At 41.6% G+C, this 15,641-nt stretch overlaps 1 protein-coding gene across 3 annotated transcripts in view; it reads right to left on the reverse strand.

The window, feature by feature from the left end:
- Positions 1–15,641, reverse strand: part of LOC131108558 (cadherin-20-like) — a 40,923-nt gene that overhangs the window by 12,492 nt on the left and 12,790 nt on the right. For 2 of the 3 annotated variants that reach the window (XM_058059590.2, XM_058059591.2), the window contains exon 1: positions 653–5,705. The exons of the other annotated variant lie outside the window; for it this stretch is intronic. In XM_058059590.2, the coding sequence (XP_057915573.2) occupies positions 653–667 (15 nt within the window). In that variant the 5' untranslated portion in view covers positions 668–5,705. Of the gene's footprint in view, positions 1–652; positions 5,706–15,641 lie in introns of those variants that run through there. 3 annotated transcript variants of the gene reach the window in all.

Consider the following 15,641-nt stretch of genomic DNA (forward strand, 5'->3'; position numbering starts at 1 on the left):
AGGTATGCACGCTAACCACTCGACCGCCGTGCCGCCCAATCATATACGTACAAGACACTATCTGATGTAGTCCAAATTATTGACAAAAAAACATGCTAGCATTAGACAAATAATCATAACCATTAAGTTGCCTTTTGCTTGGTGGCGGCCATGTTTTTCAACAAATTTTGGCAGTCCCTGAAAGTACTTTACCAAATTTTGTGGTGATTTGACCAAACATGCTAAAGTTACAGTCGGTTTTTCGTACAGCACATTGAGGTGTGTGAAAAATTTCAAGTCAATGCAACTTTACGGGTTTTAATAACAGCGCCACCATGTGGTGTGTTTGTCAGAAAAGTAATAGCACAGGCAACACAGTTAGGGTGCATGTTTTGACACATTTTCACCTTTTTGTGTGTAACAGTTCAGGAAAAGTGTTTTTTAAAGTACGGTTTATAAAAAATGTCTTTACATACTCTACCTCTACCCGATATTTTGGTACCCTTCATAACATATGATGTCACATTTGAACAGATATGCTCTTCCCAAAAGTCAACCAAAAAGATTCTATCTGTTCCAAAAGTGAACCAAAGTGTACTTCTTGGTAAAACACCACTTAGCATGCCGCAGTCGTCCACATTCCGAAGTTATTGACAGCAGCGAGCTCGCCTACCTTTTTGCTTTTCATCCCGTCCTTGTCGCTTATCGCTAAATGTTTGTCCAAGTTTGCGTCAAAGTCACCTTCAGTCCTCAGGCCGTCCCGCTGCTTTGTGGACGTTTGTGCTGCTAGACTGAACGCATCTTCTCTCTCTGGCTGCCTCGCTCTTGTCCTCGCTCTACGTCTTCCCCTCGCAGGGAGGCTGGCGTTCCTTATCTGGGGAGCCAATCAGACTGGAACACCAATTGTCCCTCGACTTACAATCAGCGAGGGGAACAGTCCTCTACCCCCGCCTTGTTAATACAGCTATCCAAAAAGGGAGGAGGGGGGAAGCAGGCCAGGAGGATGTTGGGGTAGGACACAGGAATTAACCAGCTTGTGCGTACGTCCTTTGGCTAGTGACCAAACATGTTCTAGAGTGAAGGAACAAAAAGAAGAGGAAAACACCTTCCCTTCCGTACTGCAAAACCTGCTCTAATGCATCTTAATGAGGCCTTGTGCTCCCGTTGAGGGATTTAGGAGCATAAAAGAAGAAGCTTCCGACTGAATCCCATCCCTGCCCAGTCAGGAGAAGGAGGAGCAATTAGTTTCCCAAATTGGTGCAAAGATGCTGAAAAATGAGCGTGCGGAGGAAGATTTAGCGTCGGTCACAGAGATCTGATCCTTGTTTTGGAAGAAAGCGATAGGGGTCTAGTTGAGGCAATCACGGAATTAATGCTGCCGAGAGAGGCATTTCAGAGCCACGGTGCATTCCTCCTCCTCGGGGGAATCATATTGGAGAGGCGCTCAAGCGTGTTTAAAAAGCGGAATGAGAATATATTACGGGGAAACAGGCGGCCGCATGCACGCCTTCTTGCTTTTCATTACGCGCTCGCAAGTGTTTAAATATTGGATTTACCAAAGTGATGCTGCTTCAAACTTGCAAACTTCCGCTCTCTGCAGTCCCCGCCCCTCCCCGCCTGATAAAAATACATGAAGGCTGTTGAGCCAGATGGTGGAAGAGTTAACTCCCTCGTTCGACACATCATATTCCCTTATTTGACATGTGCTTTTTACTCATTTGACACCACTTTTTTGGTCATTCAACACGTCATTTCTCATTATCATTTTTCATCTTTCAAAGTGCCTTTTATTTCATTTTCATGTCTTTTTTCCTCTTTCAACGTCATCATTTTTCCTCATTTGACACGTTTTCTTTCATCATTCAACATGTATAATTTTTTTTCCTCATTAGACATGTCACTTTTCATCCTTTTTTTGTCATTCAGTACTTTTTTCCTCAGTTGTTAATCATTTTTTCTCATTTGACAACTTTTTTCATCATTTTTTCATGTCGTACAACACATATTTTTTTCTCATTTAACACATCATTTTTCTTTATTTGACGCTACTTTTTTGGTCATTTTTTCTCAGTACTTTTTCATCATTCAAAATGCCTTTTTTCATCTTTTTTTCTTCTTTACCATCAGTTAATCATTTTTTCTCATTTGACACGACTTTTTTCATCATTTTTTCATGTCATACAACATATATTTTTTCCTCATCCAACACATCATTTTTTTTCATTTGACACTACTTTTTTGGTCATTTTTTCTTAGTACTTTTTCATCATTCAAAATGCCTTTTTTCATTTTTTTTCTTCTTTCACCATCAGTTAGTCATTTTCTCTCATTTGACACAACTTTTTTCACCATTTTTTCATGTCGTACAAGACGTATATTTTCCTCATTCAACACATAATTTTTCTTCATTTGACGCTACTTTTTTGGTCATTTTTTTCTTAGTACTTTTTCATCATTCAAAATGCCTTTTTTTCATCTTTTTTTCCTCTCTCACCATGAGTTAATCTTTTTTTCTCATTTGACACGACTTTTTTCATCATTTTTTCATGTCATACAACACATATTTTTTCCTCATTCAACACATCATTTTTTTTCATTTCACGCTACTTTTTGGTCATTTTTTCTTAGTTTTTTTTCATCATTCAAAATGGCTTTTTTCATCTTTTTTCCTCTTTCACCATCAGGATTTTTTTGTATTCGATATGTTGTCTTTCCTAATTTGACATGTCTTTTTTCATCATTCCTCCTGTCCTATTTTGTTATCTGACATGTCTTTTTTTTCATTATTCCAAATCTTTTTTCCTCCATCAACATGTAGATTTTTTCCTCACTAGATATGTAATTTTTCCTCATTTGGCACGTCTTTTTTGTCATTCAATACACTTTTCCTCAGTCCTTCATCATTTGTATTTTTTCATCATTCAAAATGTCATTCATCACGTCAGTTTTCCTCAGTCATCACATTATTTTTCTGCATTCGACACGTCTTTTTTTCCTGATTCAAAACATCTTTTTGTCATTTTTCAACACGTCTTTTTTTCCTCTTGTGGCGGTCATTCTTCAATGCTAGTCACTCCCCTTCCTCTCTCTCCCCCCGGTTCAGCTTTGTCTGTGTTTAGTGCCCAAGTCAATCTATCAGCAGGTGCCGGACCAGACCCCCACCTCCCACAGTGGACTACAAAAATCCCCCCTCCCGCTTTGCAGCAGCTTCCATCACAGTGGCACAACCAGGGATGATAATTGGCAGAACAAATCGAAGCTAAAAGGCTTATGGAGCAGCTTTGAAAAGTCTGTTTTTAGTGGTGGTGGTGGGGGCGTCAGAAAAACAAGTCCCCGCGGGTCCGCCTCACAAAGGCCCTGATCCGCCGTAGAAATAGATTGGATACAGTCGCGTTGTGCACGCTTGTGGACTTTGGTTTCGGGCTAATATGCGGGATGTAAAACGGACACGGTGCTTTCACGCATCACGTCAGGTACGCCTCCTCTTAAAGCTTCTTTAAGACCGCCGCTTGTCGGGTCACCTCGGAGCACCGCCACCCGAAACTTTGCAGTCCTCTTCAGGTCTCTCACGGGGGAAAGCTGATTTTATGCCTGTTAGACTCCAACATCTCCGTCTGCTAAGGCCACAAAGTCTCCCCGAACTGGACTCTGCAAAACTTTCAGCGGCTTGAAAAGGGAACGTTATTTGGAGCGCTCTTTATTCACGCTCTGATTCCGGGAGCTGAAAAAGTACACGGCAAAAGAACACAACTTTGTCTTTTTAAAGGAAGTGAGTCAAGCAGTCGCTATCATGCTAGGCTAATGAGCTCACGGGGGACGGTTAGCAAGCGGGGAGCGCTTTGGTTTTTCTGTTTGAGGAACAAAAAGGTGAGTGAAGCTTGGTTAGCGCGTTGCAGTTAAGCTAACGTCAAAATCAGCCTCCCTGATGGTTGGCTTAGGCTTTTTGCGCATCTCCATGGAAACACATCACTGGTCGACTTTCTGTTTGCGTCTATACAACTCATTCGCAGCCTTCGAAAACACTCTTCGTTTTTGTCCAATTTGCCATTTTGGCGTAAGTTGACCTTAGTAGATAACGTTCGGCATGAGCCAAGTTCAAGACTGCGTTTACATCAGCCACTTGAGCTAATACGAGCATGTTTGCTAACATACTGCTTTAATCTGCTAGGATACTTCAGTCATGACATAAAATACCCGAAACGGCAGGACACCATTTGAATTCTACGGCAAGGAGGGGCAAAAATCCACATCTTAAACAAATGAGTGAAGGAGCCGCTGAAGCATAAAATTCAAACAAGCGCACCCTGTCCTTAAGTGCTGGTAATGTTTAAATGAAATATTGGATTAAATATTAAAGTCCATAACCAAAGCAATAACAAGAGCCGTGGTCTATACCAGTGGCTGTCAACTGGTCACCATCACTCCTTAACTCATTCGCTGCCAAAGACGTATTTTACGTATTTTTTAGCCCCGACCGCTAATTTCTTAAGACGATTTTTTTTTTTGTTCGAGAGGCACAATGAATTAGAATTTTAGGTAGCGCAAAAATAACAATGTACCAGGACAAAACAAGAATAATGATTGTTTCGGGAACAATGCATTCTTAACAAAAAGCATAACAAACATTAAATACTTGCATGGAAATACTTTCTAAGTCTCAACAAGAGACAGGACCGGCACATTGGTTAGATTACTAACAAACGTTATTGGTAGTCTTTGCTCGCAGGTTTCAAACCGCAATACACTATTGACAGTGATCCAAAGTTTCCAGACTTGACGATAATTGTCAGAATGTAAAAATAACGAGTCAGTGCCTCTTTAGGAAGATTGTGCATGATTCATTTGACTCCCAGCGTGAGCAAACAGCCATTTTAGCAGTGACTCACAGGTCGGGGATAATCTTCCTTGCGAACAAACAATCCCGACTCTTGAGATCAAAAGTTGCATGAGCTCGGGCTAATTTTGCACGTCTAACAGGCAATTAAAAATAATGTGCGGCCTGGATGGAAAAAAAAAAAAAAACGCAGAAATCTGCCCTCGCATTTGGTGGAGCAGCAAGCCGGGGGCTTCACCGGGGGTATATCACGACGCCATGAAAGCAGGTTATGCTGGTAGAGGAAGAAGATGAGCAAAGCCTCCGTGTCATCTACGATAAGAGGCTCAGGCTCCACATTCAAAATGGGCTCCTCCGTGTCTTTCAAAGCATCTCATGTCCGACTTGGGCTGCAGGTCCAAACTTAATTAAAAAGGGGACAAAGCGATATTGTTGTTGAACTGTTGTTGCGGAGGGGGGGGGCTCGCCAAAGCGGCAACCTTTACGGTAATTGGTGGACAGAAAGGAAGGGGAAAAAGGTTTGCCCTTAATTGTGAGACATCACAGTGGGCACAAGGTCGACGGAGTGAACCGTGACATTAACCGGCGTCATGTGACTTCCTGTATGGTGGCCCGCCCTAAGACAAGCTGTTTCTTCCCAGATCCTTTTTCCATGTGACCTTTTCATGGTCCCCCTCCCCTCAAGTCTGTGCAGCGGGGTACTGACTTTCGCTTCGCCACGTCAAACATTGTCATCTATCCTTGTATGAGACTGGAAAGGCGGGGCGGAGGGACAGTGGCGTTCCGTACGGGATAAAAGGCTCCCCGGGCCGTTTGATGCGGTATTCCAGCGAGGACGCGGCCTTGATGAACTGACGGGAACCGAGGAGACATGGGGGGGCCTTGGAGCGGAGGGACTGTAAACCTCTCTGATTTTTCTTCCCCCTCCCCCTAATGTCGTTCCCCATAACCCCTGTTCTCCGCTCGGTCCCCGTGACCCCGCCTGCGCCGCCACATCTGAGAGAGCAAAGTGACTTTTGAAGTAGGCGCATGTTGTGACTGACGCAAGATTCAAACACACACACACAAGTAGCTCAATTATGGATGCAGTCTGTGTGCAATCGCATTCTTGCTTAAATATTTACCTAAAGCAAGCAGGCTGGAAAAAAAAAATCACTTAAACGTCAACACGAGTGCTTTCACCCAAAGATGACAGGGAACACAAGATGGGGGAGTCGGGATTCATATTTTCAGGAATTACTGTCTTACAAGGCAAATTCCTTACTACTATACTACTACTAACATAAACATACAATAATATAACATTGTGTAGCATTACATAGCTTAGCACAACGTAATGCGAGTAACAACACAACAGAGCGTAACTTAAGATACCTGACAACATAACATAACAACACCTGCGAACATAACATTGCATAACATAACATCGGGTAACATAACATACTAGCATAGCGTAACGTGAAATAACGTGTAACATAACGTAATGTAACAGTGTAGTGGAACATAGCGTAGGGTAATGTAATGTAATGTAACATAATGTAATGCAACATAGCATAACAGCATAGTGTAACATAACATAACATCACAAACTAGCATAGCGTAATGTGACAATGTAATGTAGCATAGCATAACGTAATGTAACATAACATAATGTAACAGTGTAGTGTAACATAGCGTAGGGCAATGTAATGCAACATAGCGTAGTGTAACATAACATAACATCACAAACGTATGTAACATAACATACTAGCATAGCGTAATGTGACATAATGTAATGTAGCATAGCGTAACGTAATGTAACATAACATACTAGCATAGCGTAACGTGAAATAACGTGTAACATAACGTAATGTAACAGTGTAGTGGAACATAGCGTAGGGTAATGTAATGTAATGTAACATAATGTAATGCAACATAGCATAACAGCATAGTGTAACATAACATAACATCACAAACTAGCATAGCGTAATGTGACAATGTAATGTAGCATAGCATAACGTAATGTAACATAACATAATGTAACAGTGTAGTGTAACATAGCGTAGGGTAATGTAATGCAACATAGCGTAGGGTAACATAACATAACATTACAAACGTATGTAACATAACATACCAGCATAGCGTAATGTGACATAATGTAATGTAGCATAGCGTAACGTAATGTAACATAACATAACGTAATGTAACAGTGTAGTGTAACATAGCGTAGGGTAATGTAATGTAACATAATGTAACGCAACATAGCATAACAGCATAGTGTAACATAACATAACATAACATCACAAACTAGCATAGCGTAATGTGACATAATGTAATGCAGCATAGCATAAAGTAATGTAACATAACATAATGTAACAGTGTAGTGTAACATAGCGTAGGGTAATGTAATGCAACATAGCGTAGGGTAACATAACATAACATTACAAACGTATGTAACATAACATACCAGCATAGCGTAATGTGACATAATGTAATGTAGCATAGTGTAACGTAATGTAACATAACATAACGTAATGTAACAGTGTAGTGTAACATAGCGTAGGGTAATGTAATGTAACATAATGTAACGCAACATAGCATAACAGCATAGTGTAACATAACATAACATCACAAACTAGCATAGCGTAATGTGACAATGTAATGTAGCATAGCATAACGTAATGTAACATAACATAATGTAACAGTGTAGTGTAACATAGCGTAGGGTAATGTAATGCAACATAGCGTAGTGTAACATAACATAACATTACAAACTTATGTAACATAACATACTAGCATAGCGTAATGTGACATAATGTAATGTAGCATAGCGTAACGTAATGTAACAACATAACGTAATGTAACAGTGTAGTGTAACATAGCGTAGGGTAATGTAATGTAATGTAACATAATGTAACGCAAACTAGCATAGCGTAATGTGACATAATGTAATGCAGCATAGCATAAAGTAATGTAACATAACATAATGTAACAGTGTAGTGTAACATAGCGTAGGGTAATGTAATGCAACATAGCGTAGTGTAACATAACAGAACATTACAAACGTATGTAACATAACATACTAGCATAGCGTAATGTGACATAATGTAATGTAGCATAGCGTAACGTAATGTAACATAACATAACGTAATGTAACAGTGTAGTGTAACATCGGGTAACATAACATACTAGCATAGCGTAACGTGAAATAACGTGTAACATAACGTAATGTAACAGTGTAGTGTAACATAGCGTAGGGTAATGTAATGTAACATAATGTAACGTAACATAGCATAACGGCATACTGTAACGTAGCATAGCATAGCATAGCATAGCGATTGCACTATTTCGCTTGTACTTCTGTTTAAGTGACAAGAATAAAGGGCTACATCAATCATAACATAACATAACATAACATAAGATAACATAACATAACATAACATAACATAACATGACATGACATAAGATAACATAACATAAGATAACATAACCCAAGCAAGTAGCAAGAATCCAATAAACAGATTTAGTTTAATTGTGTGCTATCTACACACTATTGTGAAGGGGGCGATCATCTTCCCTGCCTGCCACCTCCTCCTTGGGGGAATGAAATGAAACATCCACCCTTGAATGGACTCACTATCTTTGGTTCATGTCGCGGTCGCATGCGCACGCATCAGCAGGTCGGCCCGAGTTGGTCCTCAAAGAGTCAATGGAATAACAATTAGAAGAGAGCGTGCACGCTTCATTGCATGTTTGGCATGCAAAGGAAGGGGGCCGGGGGGGCACGGGGGACAGGAGCGGAGGGGGTGTCTGCTTCTAACCTGGAAGACGACAGATAAATGTCTCTTGTGTTGCTTTTTGCCGTCTTTTTATAGTTCTGCTGATCCAGTGATTACAGGAGGAAATAGTTCCACTGGAGGGGGGGGGGGGGGGGGGTTGAACAATGACACAGTCTGCCGGTCTACAACAGATGCCCCCCACCGTCAGACAAACTCTGCCTTATCAGACTCCTTCCTCCGACTGTTGCGGGATTGTGCTCCCACCTGACCACATCTGACTTTACCTGGTGTGAGTGACAACTAAAAGCTCCAAATACTTCGTGCTAGTCTGAATTCATAAATAAACAGAATGGCTATGGATCATGACCCCTTTCCCAAAGTGCACCACTTCCTCCTGGCTCTTGTGACCCTAAAGGTGCGTGCTGACTGATCCACGTCGGGAGGAAATGACTTTAGGATGGCTTCTTTAATGATTTACTACCAACAACCCGGTCTCATGTGGCTCAAGATTGGAATCAGATAGATCTAGTTACTCTAAAATGATCCACCAATAAACTTGTCCCTACAAGGAGATAGCACAAAAGAACATAACGTGATGTAACGTAACATTTCCTAGCAATCATCCCATACCTCAAGATAGGAATCGTGTAGATCAAGGTACTAGAGTGATCCCGCCATGTGACACACAATGTCCTTATAAGGTCATGTTTAAGACAAACGTACAAAAATCAGGCCAAAAGTCGGCATTATTCACCATCAACAAACTCATAGCTTGGATGATTTTCTGAGAATGTGACACTTCTGGGGCTGATAGTCTCCATCACCTTGGGAGGTGAGGGGGTGGTGGGGGTGAATAACACCGATATTCATTCCTGGAGGATACGTAATGTGACACCTTTGGACATACACACACAGACACATTCAAGCGTCATCTTTTTTTTTAGGTGGAGGAGGTGCGTAAAAGCAGAAAGTCAAGTCTGATATCTAATCTCGGGGTGTCTGGCTGGAGTGCGTTACAGTCAGAGAGAACCGCTACAACCAGAAGATAAGAGTCGCCGAGATCAAATGTTCAAAGACACAAAAACAAATGGAGGTCTGTAGCGCTGGTTGCATGCAAAACGGACTTTTTAATGATGTTCTAACGGCAATATGTGTTCTTACAGCCTGTTTATGAGCACCAAACATGAGAAAAATCTTATCATCTCCTTCGCTTGTTTGCTCCGCTTTTCAGATGAGCCCCAAAACAAACGCTGGCTTTTGAAGTCGCAGCTCTACATTGATGCCACGGCATCCATCATCAGGCTTCGCTGCACATCTTGAAAAAAAAAATCCCAGAGCTCTGCCGAATATACATCAGTGAGTTGTTTTTTTCCTTCGCGAATAGGCTAACCTAGCATGATGCGGCTCTTACTATGTGAATGTAAAGTTAGCAGTGTAGCTCACATAGCTGTGCTAATGTTGCTAATGTTATCCCAGCTATTTTGCAAAAGTCGTCCCTCTCTGTACCGGCAATTTTTGATTATATTTCATTTTTATTCATTATATATATATTCATTATATTCTCATATATTTTTAGATTTTAGATTATATATATTTTTTTATATAGACATTCATTCATTCATTTTCGACCGCTTTTTCCTCGCGAGGGTCGTGGGGGTGCTGGAGCCTATCCCAGCTGTCTTTGGGCGAGAGGCGGGGTACACCCTGGACTGGTTGCCAGCCAATCACAGGGTACATATAGATAAACAACCATTCACACTCACATTTATATCTATTCGTATTCGTATATAAATTTATACCAATTTGGAGTGGCTAATTAACCTAGCATGTTTTTGGAATGTGGGAGGAAACCGGAGTACCTGGAGAAAACCCACGCATGCATGGGGAGAGCATGCAAACTCCACACAGAAATGGCCGAGGGTGGAATTGAACCCTAGTCTCCTAGCTGTGAGGTCTGCGTGCTAACCACTCGATCACCATGCCGCTATATAGACATAGTATATGCTAAAAAACATTACACTCACTATTTTTTTGTTTCTACCTTTTCCCTTTCTTTAAAGGAGACCTATTATGCTAATTTTTCAACCCTTTGTATTGACTTGCTCCTACAGAGCAGCCACACACAATAACCTGCACAGGAAACTTTTGATTTTCCAGAATCTGCACCTATTCCAGCTGTATTTCCTTTGATTTATGCTTCCTGTTTTTTAATTTATTCCACCCACGGCACGCCCACTCCATTGGTCTAACTATGAACCATATAAGGAAGGCCGTCCCTCTGTGACATCACAAAGGAACGGTTTTACCACACCTTTTAAAACCGAGCATTTTGAGCCATCCCAAACTTCTTTTAGGGCTCACTCCCAAATACACAAACCTCATTGTCTGAAACATTGGCATCGTTTTACACTTCACTTTTTCAGCTTTAAACGGCATCAAACATGCTCTCCTATTGTGGAGTTGCATCATCACCTCTCAAGAGTTACAGTGCATATGTAAAATGCGGATAAAGTACATAATAGCGCTTCTTTGAGAAACACTGTCGGAGACAAACACAGCTCATTAGCAATGAAGCTACAGACACGCTAAACGGTGTGTTCCCGGTAGGGCTTACTAAAAGTACTTTTAAACATGATCAAGGCCGGACTTTGGACAACACACTTCCAATACGCTGCTGAGGGACCTCTGAGACTCATTTCAAATTGCCGGGCCTTTTTCGCATACAGTATCTATCACTGCAAACCTCTGATAAGCATGCAAATATGCCCTCTAGTGGCTGTGCATTGCTAAATGTGCACGCCACATGTAGCTTTGTGTGCTAATTCGCGGTGACAAGAGGAGACGGAAAACAATTAGCTGAGCTTCTTGTCTCATCTTTAAGCAGCGATTGGTCGGGTCTGATGGCTACTGACAATCTCTGCCTTCTCTTTAACAATGCAGGATGTTCCAGCCTATATAAGAAGACTGAAAGTCGTCACTCTTCAGTGGGCACAGAGAGCCTGCAGGGCACGAGGTGCATTTAGAAAGCTCCAGTCCTGAACCCTTTTCCAGCGAGAGTGAGCATGCCTCGCAGGTCCAGGTAAATGCACACAGTGTGTCAGCGCACATGATGCACGGATAATATGCAGCTGTCCGACCCGATTACCTTTAGCGACGATTCCCAGCGGAGCTCCTCCGCTCGGCTGCACGCTGCACTTTGGGCCACCTTGTCACTTACTTGACGGCGGGAAAGTGAGAACGTGGATTTGATCTGAGAGTCCATGACGCTCATGTGCCAGAGGAGGGACGGGGGGGGGCAGAGAAGGGAGGGGACTGCAGAGCGCTTTTTCGTTAACGCTGTTCATGTCATGGTCGTACCAGAAGACCATAGCACTTACTGAGTAGTCTAATCACATTGATGTGTGATGTCATGCTTTACTGCTCACAGCCACTAGGGGGCACACTTGTATTTTATCTGGATTGCTATGCTATATTGTGATGGCAACACATTTACATATATTGACAGTTACTATGGTACTGATTATGTCATTGTATTGTATAAATTAAATAAAATTAAATAAAATTAAATAAAATAAAATTAAATTAAATTAAATTAAATTAAATTAAATTAAATTAAATTAAATTAAATTAAATTAAAAAAAAAACTAAAAAAAAACTATATTAGGAAAGCAGGAAGTGAACAAATGTAACAGTTACTGATTGTAAAAGTACCAGATGGAGGGGTAGGATTTAAAAAGCTTTGCTTCTTCCTACTCCTTTTGGACATGTGGAACTGTCAACTGATTATGTGATGCATTCAATTGCAATCTGATGCATGTTCAAATGAAATAAAACCATTACCATTACCATTAAATGTCGGAAAAAAAGAGTATAGAACATAATTATCTATATAGTTAGTGGAGTTACTGACAGCTATGTTTAATACTGGCATCAAAATCTAATCTTATTATTATTTTTGCTAAGGCATATTTGATGTGTTTGATCTCATAGCCACAATCTGTCAGTTTTTCACTCCTGTATTGATTTATTATTTAATATTCTTCAACCTCTTTATGACTTACTTTTTGTGTCCGCTCATGTATTGTGGCACATGCTCTGTTCTCTTCCCTGCCCATGTGATGTTCCTTAATGTAACTTTGTTAACCGCGTCGGAAGCAAATAAGACCATTAGCATAAAGTACCGTCCTCCATGTTCAGCTCCTCCTGCGTCTCTTTTATCTACCTTGTCATTGTCTCCATTACCCCTTGTGTATTTTGTTACGTCTGCTTTTCACCGAGTGGCGTTGAAAGGCAACCGCGACACAAAGAGTCTTTGTTTAAAGTCTGACGCCGGCTCTTTTGCCGAGCTTTCATGCCGCCTGACAGAACACACTTGTGTCTCTGTGTCGGCGACTTGTCTCTCTCTCTCGTCTCTGATCTGCTCCTCGCCTCTCCTAGCACACTCCCCCATTGGTGGATTCTGTCTTGACACACTAACCACATAGTGAGCCTCGGGTCAAAGGCGTTATTAGTATTATTAGAGCAGAAAGACATTTATACGCTACATGGACAAGAAGGTTGTGGGACACAGCTATTAATCAGCTTTTCCCAAATTCTCCATCCTAGCAAGACGTTTCGGACAAATATATTGGTCCAGCTTTGTGGGGGTACTTTTTGGGGAAGGACGTTTTTTCGAGTGGGTAGCACGCAGGCCACACAGCTAGGAGACCCAAATTCAATTCCACCTTCGGCCATCTCTGTGTGGAGTTTGCATGTTCTCCCCGTGTATGAGTGGGTTTTCTCCGGGTACTCCGGTTTCCTCCCACATTCCAAAAACATGCTACCCTAATTAGCGACTCCAAATTGTCCATAGGTATGAATGTGAGTGTGAATGGTTGTTTGTCTATATGTGCCCTGTGATTGGCTGGCCACCAGTCCAGGGTGTACCCCGCCTCTCGCCCCCAAGACAGCTAGGATAGGTTCCAGCACCCAATGCCACCCTCGTGAGGATAAGCTTTCCTGATCATGTTTTTTCCTCTTGTGACGTTGTTTGGTGTCCTTGAACGCACCATAGTCGTGTGCTGTGAAATTGGTTTGCACTTGCTTCAACAGTCAATCCGGCCTCTCAATTAGTTAACAAAGTGTGTGAGGATTGCGAGTGAACAATGGTAATCGAAAAGAGAACGACGAAAAGTCACATTTATTGCAAATGTTGATCTGAAATCAGAGAAGCTCAACATCAAGCTGAACCAAAAAGCGGGTTCACAATCACAAAGGGACAAAAGTCTTCCTGGAGGAATGTGATGGGTTCTAGCTTCAAACGCTCCCGAGACTTTCACCCACTCTTGGGTTGGTCTACCTGGTCATCACGGACCTTCAAAAAGAACGTCTTCCTTCAGACGCCGACCTTCACGCGTCACAGGGAGCGGAACAAAAGCCAACAAAACAAAAGCGTCAGCCGAGAGCTCACGGTGTTAAAGGTGATTGGATATTTTCTCATTCATTAGCTTAGCTATAATCTTGCGCGGCCTCTGAGCGTAATAAGCAATTACAGTCGTGTTTATCCCCGCGACTCCCGACAGAACTAATCTGCTCTCAACAGCCAGCGCCTCAAAAATAATGAAATTAATTGGGACAATGGATGCCACTGGTGGAGAAAGGTAGGAATTGTAATTATCCGTATTTCTGTGTTCCCCTTTGTCTGGCTGGCTAAATGTGACGCTTTACTGTTTATGCTTTTTTTTTTTGTTGTTTTTTCATTAGCGCACGAGAAAAAAGAAGAATATTTCCGATTTAGCTCATCATCTCATGTGAAACATTGCGGTGACCGTTCCAATTGAATTTCGGTGGCTTAAAACAGCCTTGAAGAGGAGAGCGGGTAAATTAAAAAACATTTTTTTCTATTTATATTAACTCTATTGCATTTTTTAACTTAAGTTAATAATCCTTGTTTGTGGTTGAATACGGACAACTATTATTATTATTAGATATAAGCCAATTGTACTTATTTTTGGCCTAAATTTTGTGTTTTCAAGTATAGATATGGCTAACAGAACTAGGCAGAAAACGTATTCTTATGAAAAAACATTTTTGTCCACAAGGTGGCAGTAAGGTGCTAGACTCAGGTTCCTTAGGGAACACATTTATTGTGACACCGCTGGACAAAACTAGAATTTATTGCTTGTCCTGCCTCAATTTAAGTAATATTCTTTATAATCTGACATAAATTACAATGGAGATTTCCCGATTTCCCGCTTTCCCGCTTCCGCCGCGTCATATAATCTACTATGTACAAATGTAAAGGTGACTATGTTACTTATTTCTTATCGTGAGGGCTCTAAATAGAATTTCCATGCCATAACCATTAATATTGAATACTACTTTTCCTGAAATGGCCTTATTCGGAACCAATTAACGGCGATAAACGAGGGATGACAGTATTTCTACACATACAGTTGGTCTCTTAAAGCATTTACGGTGTAACATTACTACTGTATGTTGAGTATAATGCGTGTACATGATTATGCACTATCCTGACATTAGGCTTCAGTTTCAGAGCCTCCAGGACGTGGTTCCTGGGATCAGTTCTCCCCCCCCTGCGGGAACACATGAATCACCCTAGCTTCGGTTCTCCTTGTGACTTGCTTGTGGCAGTGTCTCATCTTCAAACACAAACTGAGCATATTTCACTTCATGACAAGAATTGACCCCCCCCCCCTTATGAAGATAAGGTAGCACATAACGTGACTAATGACACACGTGCACGCCGGCCATTGTATAATGCATAACCAGCGAGCTCATTAAGAAACGCCTGAAAGTGCTCTTCCATTAGGGAGCTTACAAGTGAATGCATTTTAATGTCTTATCACCTCTCAGCTGACTGAAGCCTCCTTGGCTTGTTTGTGCCAAACCGAGGAGGCGGCGGCGGCGGCGGCGTGAAGATGGGTTTTTGTCCACTTCGCTGTGCCTTTGCACTACAATTGATCCGCAACAGCCGCGTCAGCTTTTGTATCGATTACACGCGCAAACGTTTGACAGCTTCTGCAAGGCTGATATGAATACAAAACCCATTCGTCTTTCAACGATCAACT

This window comes from Doryrhamphus excisus, linkage group LG7 (assembly GCF_037039965.1).
Source record: "Doryrhamphus excisus strain RoL-2023G ecotype Guam linkage group LG7, RoL_Dexc_Guam_v1.1, whole genome shotgun sequence".
Taxonomy (NCBI): domain Eukaryota; kingdom Metazoa; phylum Chordata; class Actinopteri; order Syngnathiformes; family Syngnathidae; genus Doryrhamphus; species Doryrhamphus excisus.